This window comes from Mus caroli, unplaced genomic scaffold (assembly GCF_978045245.1).
Source record: "Mus caroli unplaced genomic scaffold, Mus_caroli_1 scaffold_9, whole genome shotgun sequence".
NCBI classification, from domain to species: domain Eukaryota; kingdom Metazoa; phylum Chordata; class Mammalia; order Rodentia; family Muridae; genus Mus; species Mus caroli.
The window spans coordinates 129,737,219-129,748,873 of NW_028227264.1; the positions used below are offsets into that span (position 1 = coordinate 129,737,219).

Consider the following 11,655-nt stretch of genomic DNA (forward strand, 5'->3'; position numbering starts at 1 on the left):
TGTAAAAAGAAAAGAAGAAAAGAACCATATTTAGTTTGATAGCAGTACACTGCCTTAGATTGAGTTCAATCCAAGTACCATTAAAATATTTGAATGGATAAATTAATGATTGTGTTACTTTTTAGTTGTTCACACTGAAAACTATGAAACAAAATTAATCATCTTTTGGTTATTGGACTATAAACACTTCACTAACAACATGTGATAAAGGAATCATGAGGAGTTGGAGAAACTCTGTACTGTGGTAAAAATTTCAGCCTCAGACACTAAACTAGTCTATTTGTCTATGAAGTTTCCTCTGTGTTACCTTTTGAAAGGCTTCTTTCACTTCTTTGTTCCTCAAAGTGTAGATAACAGGATTCAGAGCAGGGGTGACCACAGTGTACATGAGAGCAGTAACCTTGTCCGTGTCTGGGGTGTGTGAACTCTTGGGTTGGAGATAAGTGAACAAGGCAGTGCCATAGAAAAGAGAAACAACCAGGATATGAGAGGAGCAGGTGGAGAAAGCTTTGTGTCTGCCTGCTGCTGAGGGCATTTTCAAGATGGTCAGAATAATGCGGACATAAGAGCACAGAATGAAGAGACAGGGACTCATAATGAAGATAAAAGAAATAATAAATATCACAATTTCATTCTGGGAAGTATCCACACAAGCTAATTTTACCACAGGCATGATATCACAGAAAAAGTGTTGAATTGTTCCTGTTCCACAAAAGGGCAGAGTGAAGATCCAGGTGGTCTGGGCTGATTCTACCAGGATCCCAGTCATCCAAGATGCACCAGCCAACTTCAAACAGACAGAAGGGTCCATCCGCAGAGTGTAATGTAGTGGGTAACAAATAGCCACAAAGCGATCATAAGCCATAGTTGCCAGAAGGCAACACTCTGTCAGCCCCAAGATGGTGAATACATACATCTGAGCTGCACAGCCTGCCACACTTATGGTCTTGAGCTGTACCAGCAGGTGCACCAGCATCTGAGGCACCACACTGCTGATATAGCACATCTCTAGGAAGGAGAGGTTGGCCAGGAAGAAGTACATGGGTGTGTGTAGAGAAGGTGTGGTCCAGATCACACAGATGATGGTGAGGTTTCCTCCCACTGTAAACAAGTAGAGAGCCAAGAACACAACAAAGAGGACAAGCTGCAGCTCTGCTAGAGAAGAAAAGGCCACCAATGTGAATTCAGTGCAGAGGGACAGGCTTCCATTCTTCATGAGCTCAGAGTTAGACATCTGTGAAGACAACAGAGCAGGCAGATAGTCCCAAAGTACACATTCAGCAGCCACAAGTGTTACTCTCCACAAAGGAACTCCCCCACTATCTCTATGCTAACAAGAGAACCTACACCTCATGGCTCCTGTGAGAAGAACAACCCATTCAAATCGATGCACATTTTTGTTGTGGATTTTGTTCTATTTTTCAGAAACGTGAATAAAATGGCATCTAAATTAAGAATTCAACTTCACCTAGTAACACACACAACACACAACGCTCTTTTACAGTTGACATATAAAAGTGTTTCAATTACAAAACAGGAAATTAAATAAGAAAGTGTCATGTTCTCACCTTCTGACCTCTGCTATCACCTCAATATTCCATTTAAGTATCCAATAGAAACAAAGTGTATTCCAGCCACTTATTTAGCAAACTAATTCTGGCTTAAATACACTATGTTAATAGTTAAACAGGTAAGACTCACAGACATAAAAAACCATATATCCTTTTCAACCCTAATGATCTTTTTCAGGATATTGTGGCTGGGATGACTACCTAGGAAGAAAAGCTCCTTCTTGTTGTTGGTATTGTAAGTGTTCTACAATGCTAAATGACAACACAAGGCAGCATTTTTATTTTCATGAAAATCCATAGGGATTATATCCCAATATTGTGTAGTTATTCTCAGGAGGAATGTGTTCAAAAACAACCACAAAACCATGTTTCTTATGCAATTTGGCTTCTGTTTTCTTATTATATGTAAAAAAAATAATATATTGTTATCATTTGTGTCATTAAAGATACATACAGTAAACTAAACGTTTCTAACTGATGCCATGATCTACTAGAAACTCTCAGGACTGTGCCATAGCAATCTTTATGAAGCTGTATTACAAAGTTAACACTCAGATCTCTGAAATACAAACAAGTGTAGTTTAGAACACAGATGGACTCTAAACAACCCACATAGACATTTCCAACCCTTCACTAACAATCTTTCAGTTGAGGTAGCATAAAAGGTATGCATCACCAAAAATTTTTGAATTTCCCATTGAAATGTTGAAAAACTTTGATGAAGTGCTTCTTTTCTCTTTTTCTTTTTTCTTTTTTGGATTAGCAATTTTTCTATTTTTTTCTCATTTTTATTAGATATTTTCTTAATTTCCATTCAGATTTTACCCCCTTTCCTAGTTTCCCCTCCAAAAACTCCCTATCCCATACCCCATACCCCTGCTCACCAACCAACCCACTCCTACTTCCCTGTCCTGGCATTCCCCTATACTGGGACATTGAACCTTCTCAGGACCAAGGGCCTCTCCTCCCATTGATATCCAAAAAAAGCCATCCTCTGCTATCTATGAAGCTGGAGTCATGGTACTCTTTGGTTGGTGGTTTAGTGCCTGGGCACTCTAGGGTTACTGGTTGTTTCATATTTTTGTTTCTCCAAAGGGGCTGCAAGCTCCTTCAGCTATTTTGGTCCTTTCTCTAGCTCCTCTATTGGGGACTTTGTGCTCAGTCCAATGGTTAGCTGAGAGCATCCACATCTGTATTTGTCAGGCACTGTCAGAGCCTCTCTGGAGACAGCTATTCAGGCTCCTGTCAGCAAGCACTTGTTGGCATCCATCATAGTGTCTGAGTTTGGTAACTGTATGTGGGCTGGATCCCCAGGTGGGGCAGTCTCTAGATGGCCTTTCCTTCAGTCTCTGCTACACACTTTGTCCCTGTATCTCCTCCCATGGGTATTTCGTTCCCCCTTCTAAGAAAGACCTACAGAATATCCATTTGGTCTTCCTTCTTCTTGAGCTTCATTTGGTCTGTGAATTGTATCTTGGGTGTTCTGAGCTTCTGAGTTAATATCCACTTATCAGTGAGTGTATACCATGTGTGTTCTTTTGTGATTGAGTTACCTAACTCAGGAGGAACACTCCTCCACTGCTGGTGGGATCGCAAGCTGGTACAACCACTCGGGAAATCATCCTGGCGATTCCTCAGAAAATTGGACATAGTACTACCTGAGGACCCAGCTATACCACTCCTGGGCATATACCCAAAAGATGCTCCAACATATAATAAGTACACATGCTCCACTATGTTCATAGCAGCGTTATTTATAATAGCCAGAAGCTGGAAAGAACCCAGATGTCCCGCAACAGAGGAATGAATACAGAAAATGTGGTACATTTACACAATGGAATACTACTCAGCTATTAAAACTAATGAACTCATGAAATTCTTAGGCAAATGGATGGAATTAGAAAATATCATCCTGATTGAGGTAGCCCAATCATGAAATGTCTCTTTTAAGAAATGAACAGCTCAAAGTCTGGCATCACCACTCAATAGATAAGATCATCATGAAAATTACATTCTGCCTCGGAAAGTCTCTCACTAGGAAGTTCTTGAAGCATTACTTTTTTTTTTTCTAATTTTGATGGTATTTTAAAGTTAGTTTTATTTTTAATTAACTTAGAGCACAGCAGGCATCCTAATGGTAGTTTCATATACTGATATTGTTAACCTTCCTCCTCTCTCAATGGCCCCTAGTCCTGCTTCAACCTTCCAACCCCAGTTTTCCCTTCCCCTTAGTTATATTTCTTCTACCACTTTCCCAACCTCCCTCAAAGCCCATCCCCCACTCCACGACTTTTTCTTGTTCTTAGCATCTGTACACACTTAGTCCCACATAAATAACACATATAAATTAGACGTTAGGATCTGATATGAGTAGAAACTGTGGTGTTTGTGTTTCTGGACCTGAGTTGTCTCCCTTGGTTATTTTATTATATAGGCTGATTCCACTTTCTTTCTATTGTGAACAGAACAGAAATAATTAGAAGAAAATTTTAACTATTTTGAAATATATCTACTGCAACTTACTGGCAACCAATGCAATTTATTTATGTTTTCTGTCCCTATTTTATATAATTATATAGAATACATCTAATTAAAAACAAAAAGTAGGACAAAGACTTTCCAATATCCTTTGCCAAGATATATATAGTATATTTTATCATACTGTTCCATAGCTCTCTTACTCTTTTTTTTTTTTTTTCATTTTTAAGGACATGGATTTAATTTCTTTTTTTTTTGTGATACTCTTTGAATTTTCTTCTTTTTTTGATTTTTAATATTTTTATTACATATTTTCCTCAATTATATTTCCAATGCTATCCCAAAAGTCCCCCATAGCGCCCCCCACTTCCCTACCCACCCATTCCCATTCTTTTGGCCCTGGCATTCCCCTATATTGGGGCATATAAAGTTTGCAAGTCCAATGGGCCTCTCTTTCCATTGATGGCCAACTAGGCCATCTTTCGATACATATGCAGCTAGAGACAAGAGCTCCGGGGTTCTGGTTAGTACATCATGTTGTTCCAACAATAGGGTTGCAGATCCCTTTAGCTCCTTGGGTACTTTCTCTAGCTTCTCCATTGGGAGCCCTGTGATACATCCAATAGCTGACTGTGAACATCCACTCCTGTGTTTGCTAGGCCCCGGCATCGTCTCACAAGAGACAGCTATATTTGGGTCCTTTCAGCAAAATCTTGCTAGTGTATGCAATGGTGTCAGCATTTAGAAGCTGATTATGGGATGGATCCCTGGATACGGCAGTCTCTAAATGGTCCATCCTTTCATCACAGCTAGAAATTTGTCTCTGTAACTCCTTCCCTGGATGTTTTGTTCCCAATTCTAAGAAGGTGCACAGTGTCCACACTTTGGTCTTCATTCTTCTTGAGTTTCATGCGTTTAGCAAATTGTATCTTATATCTTGGGTATCCTAAGTTTTGGGCTAATATCCACATATCAGTGAATACATATTGTGTGAGTTCTTTTGTGATTGTGTTACTTCACTCAAGATGATGCCCTCCAGGTCCATCCATTTGGCTAGGAATTTCATAAATTCATTCTTTTTAATAGCTGAGTAGTACTCCATTGTGTAAATGTACCATAATTTCTGTATCCATTCCTCTGTTGAGGGACATCTGGGTTCTTTCCAGCTTCTGGCTATTATAAATAGGGCTGCTATGAACATAGTGGAGCATGTGTCCTTTTTACCGGTTGGGACATCTTCTGGATATATGCCCAGGAGAGGTATTGCTGGATCCTTCGGTAGTACTATGTCCAATTTTCTGAGGAACCGCCAGACTGATTTCCAGAGTGGTTGTACAAGCTTGCAATCCCACCAACAATGGAGGAGTGTTCCTGTTTCTCCACATCCTCGCCAGCATCTGCTGTCACCTGAATTTTTGATCTTAGCCATTCTGACTGGTGTGAGGTGGAATCTCAGGGTTGTTTTGATTTGCATTTCCCTGATGATTAAGGATGTTGAACATTTTTTCAGGTGTTTCTCTGCCATTCGGTATTCCTCAGGTGAGAATTCTTTGTTCAGTTCTGAGCCCCATTTTTTAATGGGGTTATTTGACTTTCTGGAGTCCACCTTCTTGAGTTCTTTATATATATTGGATATTAGTCCCTTATCTGATTTAGGATAGGTGAAGATCCTTTCCCAATCTGTTGGTGGTTTTTTTGTCTTATTGATGGTGTCTTTAGCCTTGCAGAAGCTTTGTAGTTTCATGAGGTCCCACTTGTCAATTCTCGATCTTACAGCACAAGCCATTACTGTTCTATTCAGGAATTTTCCCCCTGTGCCCATATCTTCAAGGCTTTTCCCCACTTTCTCCTCTATAAGTTTCAGTGTCTCTGGTTTTATGTGAAGTTCCTTGATCCACTGGATGATTGTTTTGATGTGTTCTTGGATTCGGTTAGCAAGAACTTTATTGAGGATTTTTGCATCAATATTCATAAGGGATATTGGTCTGAAGTTTTCTATCTTTGTTGGGTCTTTTTGTGGTTTAGGTATCAGAGTAATTGTGGCTTCATAGAATGAGTTGGGTAGAGTACCTTCTGTTTCTATTTTGTGGAATAGTTTGTGAAGAACTGGGATTAGATCTTCTTTGAAGGTCTGATAGAACTCTGCACTAAACCCATCTGGTCCTGGGCTTTTTTTAGTTGGGAGACTATTAATGACTGCTTCTATTTCTTTGGGGGATATAGGGCTGTTTAGATCATTAACCTGATCTTGATTCAACTTTGGTACCTGGTATCTGTCTAGGAACTTCTCCATTTCATCCAGGTTCTCCAGTTTTGTTGAGTATAGCCTTTGGTAGAAGGATCTGATGGTGTTTTGGATGTCTTCAGGATCTGTTGTTATGTCTCCTTTTTCATTTCTGATTTTGTTAATTAGGATGCTTTCCCTGTGCCCTCTAGTGAGTCTGGCTAAGGGTTTATCTATCTTGTTGATTTTCTCAAAGAACCAGCTCCTTGATTGGTTTATTCTTTGAATAGTTCTTCTTGTTTCCACTTGGTTGATTTAACCCCTGAGTTTGATTATTTCCTGCCTTCTACTCCTCTTGTGTGAATTTGCTTACTTTTGTTCTAGAGCTTTTAGGTGTGTTGTCAAGCTGCTAATGTGTGCTCTCTCTAGTTTCTTTCTGGAGGCACTCAGAGCTATGAGTTTTCCTCTTAAAAATGCTTTCATTGTGTCCCATAAGTTTGGGTATGTTGTGGCTTCATTTTCATTAAACTCCAAAAAGTTCATAATTTCTTTCTTTATTCCTTCCTTGACCAAGTTATCATTGAGAAGAGTGTTGTTCAGTTTCCACATGAATGTTGGCTTTCTATTAGTTATTTTGTTATTGAAGATCAGCCTTAGTCCATGGTGATCTGATAGGATGCATGGGACAATATCAATATTTTTGTATATGTTGAGGCTTGTTTTGTGACCAATTATGTGGTCAATTTTGGAGAAGGTACCATGGGGTACTGAGAATAAGGTATATCCTTTTGTTTTAGGATAAAATATTCTGTAGATATCTGTTAAGTCCATTTGTTTCATCACTTCTTTTATTTTCACTGTGTCCCTGTTTAGTTTCTGTTTCCATGATCTGTCCATTGGTGAAAGTGGTGTGTTGAAGTCTCCCACTATATTGTGTGAGGTGCAATGTGTGCTTTGAGCTTTACTAAAGTTTCTTTAATGAATGTGGCTGCCCTTGTATTTGGAGCATATATATTCAGAATTGAGAGTTCCTCGTGGAGGATTTTACCTTTGATGAGTATGAAGTGCCCCTCCTTGTCTTTTTTGATTATTTTGGGTTAGAAGTCGATTTTGTTAGATATTAAAATGGCTACTCCAGCTTGTTTCTTCATACCATTTGCTTGGAAAATTGTTTTCCAGCCTTTCATTCTGAGGTAGTGTCTATCTTTTTCTCTGAGATGAGTTTCCTGTAAGCAGCAAAATGTTGGGTCTTGTTTGTGTAGCCAGTTTGTTAGTCTATGTCTTTTTATCGGGGAGTTGAGTCCATTGATATTAAGAGATATTAAGGAAAAGTAATTGTTGTTTCCTGTTATTTTTGTTGTTAAATTTGGCATTTTGTTCTTGTGGCTGTCTTCTTTTAGGTTTGTTGAGGGATTACCTTCTTGTTGTTTCTAGGGCGTGGTTCCTGTCTTTGTATTGTTTTTTTTCTGTTATTATCCTTTGAAGGGCTGGATTCGTGGAGAGATAATGTGTGAATTTGGTTTTGTCGTGGAATACTTTGGTTTCTCCATCTATGTTAATTGAGAGTTTGGCTGGGTATAGTAGCCTGGGCTGGAATTTGTGTTCTTTTAGTGTCTGTATAACATCCGTCCAGGATCTTCTGGCTTTCATAGTCTCTGGTGAAAAATCTGGTGTAATTCTGATAGGCTTGCCTTTATATGTTACTTGGCCTTTTTCTCTTACTGCTTTTAGTATTCTATCTTTATTTAGAGCATTTGTTGTTCTGATTATTATGTGTCAGGAGGTATTCTTTTCTGGTCCAGTCTATTTGGAGTTCTGTAGGCTTCTTGTATGTTCATGGGCATCTCTTTCTTTAGATTTGGGAAGTTTTCTTCTATAATTTTGTTGAAGATGTTTGCTGGTCCTTTGAGTTGAAAATCTTCATTCTCATCCACTCCTATTATCCGTAGGTTTGGTCTTCTCATTGTGTCCTGTATTTCTTGGATGTTTTGAGTTAGGATCTTTTTGCATTTTACATTTTCCTTGATTGTTGTGCCGATGTTCTCTATGGAATCTTCTGCACCTGAGATTCTCTCTTCCATCTCTTGTATTCTGTTGCTGATGCTCGTATCTATGGTTCCAGATTTCTTTCCTAGGGTTTCTATCTCCAGTGTTGCCTCATTTTGGGTTTTCTTTATTGTGTCTACTTCCCTTTTTAGGTCTAGTATGGTTTTGTTCATTTCCATCATCTGTTTGGATGTGTTTTCCTGTTTTTCTGTAAGGACTTCTACCTGTTTGATTATGTTATCGTGTTTTTCTTTAAGGATTTGTAACTCTTTAGCAGTGTTCTCCTGCAATTCTTTAAGGGATTTTTGTGCTTCCTCTTTAGTGTCTTCTACCTGTTTAGCAGTGTTCTCCTGTATTTCTTTAAGTGTGTTATTAAAGTCCTTCTTGAAGTCCTCTACCATCATCAGGAGATATGCTTTTAGATCCGTGTCTAGCTTTTCCAGTGTGTTGGGGTGCCCTGGACTGGGCGAAGTGGGGGTGCTGGGTTCTGATGATGGTGAGTGGTCTTGGTTTCTGTTAGTAAGATTATTACGTTTACCTTTCGCCATCTGGTAATCTCTGGGGTTAGTTGTTATCATTGTCACTGTTTAAAGATTGGAGCAGAAGCTGTGTTCTACTGACCAGCAGTCTCAAAATCCTGCGGCGGGGGTCGTGGGTAGCTGACGGTACCCCGGTGCTGGTCCAGCCAGAAGAGGCCTGTGGTCCTACTCAGGCCGATTTTCTGCTTCCCTAACTAATGCAGTCTCTGGTCCCGCGTGCAATTCGATTGGAGCAGAAGCTGTGTTCCACTCACAAGAAGTCTTAAGATCTTGTGGTGGGTGTTGTGGGTAGCTGGCGAGTGGCTGACCCTGCGCCCAGCTGCCCCGGTGCTTTTCTGACCGGAAGAGGCTTGTGGCCCTATGTAGGCCGGATTTCTCTCTCCCCAACCAGAGCAGTCTCAGGTCCTGCGTGATTGGACTGGAGCAGAAGCTGTGTTCCACTCACCAGCAGTCACAAAATCCTGCGGCGGGGGTATTGGGTAGCTGGCGGGTGTCAGGCGACCCTGCGCTCAAGCTACCCCTGTGCTGATCCAGCCGGATGAGGCCTGTGGCCCTACACAGGCCGGTTTCTGCTTCCCTAACTAATGCAGTCTCTGGTCCCGCGCGCAATTGGATTGGAGCAGAAGCTGTGCTCCACTCACCAGAAGTCTTAAGATCCTGTGGCGGGGGTCGTGGGTAGCTGGCGGGTGTCAGGCAACCCTGCGCTCCAGCTACCCCGGCGCTGATTCGGCCGGATGAGGCCTGTGGCCCTACTCAGGCCGGTTTCTGCTTCCCTAACTCGCTCTCTTACTCTTAAAGCATTTTTAATATGATATTGATATTACATATTTCCTAAAAATACATTGATGAGCCATTGAGATGCCTCAGTGAGTAAAAGGCTTGTGCTGACAAACTTTTGTTCTAATTTGATTATTTGTATCCACATGCTGGTAGGAGAGAACCAACTCCCTCACATGTTCTCTATCAACCACTCCTCCAAAACAGATATAATAAAAAGTAAAAATAGTTACATTGAAACATTAGTGATCTTAAACATACCACACTGAGGTTTTTGTTTGTTTGTCTGTTTGTTGTTTGTTTTTGTTTTTCGAGACAGGGTTTCTCTGTATAACCTTGGCTGTCCTAGAACTCACTTTATAGACCAGGCTGGCCTCAAACTCAGAAATCCGCCTGCCTCTGCCTCCCGAGTGCTGGTTGTTTGTTTTAAATTAAGAAACCAACAGCAGTGTAACACCATTTGCTAAGCTAATGCCAGAAACCAGTTTTGCTAACTTTCACACCAATGATTGTTTGTGGAGAGAAAGTCTAGAGTTCAATTCAAGCTTACCTGTTGTGCCCAGAATTAAGGTCTCTGTATGCTCTAACATGCGTGAATCCTCAGTGTCTCTCATGATTTCTTACTTATAAAGAATAACAGTAAATTTGTAATGGATGAAGGTATCTAAATCAGTGGATTGGAAAATCTTTTCCTTAACAGTCTTAACCAGATGAAGTTGCTGATGACCCATTTATTGATGATTTTTGAGATCTACTGGCAAAGGAAGATTGGTGGTAACCACTGGGGCTGTTGCTGGAAATGGGAGGGAACTGTGGGTGGGGAGACTGCACTGCAGTTCTGGGGCTGGGCAAACAGGAAGAGGTGGAGGGCATGTGACTGTCCAGTTTGTTTCCTTTTGTAGTGACATTAAATTTGGCCACAAAAGATGGACTAGATGTAATACTTCATACGGATGTTAAGTGAAAAGAAAGATTCTCTAAAGAACTGGAATGTGAGAAGGATTCTGTTTTAGGAAAGATGTGAAATAGTTTCTGTGACCACTGTTTGGATCTGGAAATGTTCGACAGTGGGTAGACAATGGGCCATAGTTTGTTAATCTCAGCTAACGACTACATTATGTGCTCTTTGATTGTTCTTGTTATTACGCTGCTCTGTGAACCTGTAGAAAACAAGTGTTTTTTTGTCTTGAAATTCAGCAAATGGAAAGTATAAGCATAGAATACTGCATTCTATGCACCCACGTCACTGTGAATAACAATTTTTTGCATATTTAGCCATTTTAATTCCTGTTTGAGTTTTACTTCTCCATTGCTTTCAACAAAAAAAAAAAATTAAAAAAAGAATAACAGTAATTATTTTTGAGTAATATAAGTGATAATGTCCTAGTATCCCCTCTACAAGCCCCATCCTGCCTCCTCCCCTTTGCTCCCCCACCCACACACTCCTGTCTCACTCTTCCAGAATCCCCTTTTGCTGGGGCAACAAGCCTCCACAGGACCAAGCGCCTCCCCTCACACTGATGCCAGATAAGGCAGTCCTCTGCTACATACACAGTGGGAGCTATGGACCCACCAATGTATACTCTTTGTGGTGGTTTAGTCCCTGGGAGCTCTGTGGGGTCTGGTTAGTTGATATTGTTGTTCTTACCATGGGGTTGTAATTCCCTTCAGCTCCTTCAGTCCTTTCTCTAGCTCTTCCACTAGGGTCCTGGGCTTAGTCCAATGGTTAGCTATATCTGCATCCATCTCAGTCAGCTGCTGGTAGAGCCTCTTAAAGGACAGCCATACCAGGCTTCTGTCAGCAAGCACTTCTTTTTTTTTTTTTTTTTTTTTTTTTTTTTTTGGTTTTTCGAGACAGGGTTTCTCTGTATAGCCCTGGCTGTCCTGGAACTCACTTTGTAGACCACACTGGCCTTGAACTCAGAAATCCGCCTGCCTCTGCCTCCCGAGTGCTGGGATTAAAGGCATGTGCCACCACACCCGGCTCAGCAAGCACTTCTTGGCATCACCAATAGTGTTG

At 40.6% G+C, this 11,655-nt stretch overlaps 1 protein-coding gene across 1 annotated transcript; it reads right to left on the minus strand.

The window, feature by feature from the left end:
* Positions 1-271: 271 nt before the first annotated feature.
* LOC110288327 (olfactory receptor 10C1-like) lies at positions 272-1,234 on the minus strand. Its single transcript, XM_021154705.1, has one exon. The coding sequence runs from the start codon at positions 1,232-1,234 to the stop codon at positions 272-274; it is 963 nt and encodes a 320-aa protein (XP_021010364.1).
* Between the last annotated feature and the right edge of the window lie 10,421 nt (positions 1,235-11,655).

Coding starts and splice junctions, on each gene's coding strand:
- LOC110288327 (XM_021154705.1), bottom strand. CDS start 1,234: ATGTCTAACTCTGAGCTCATGAAGAATGGAAGCCTGTCCCTCTGCACT.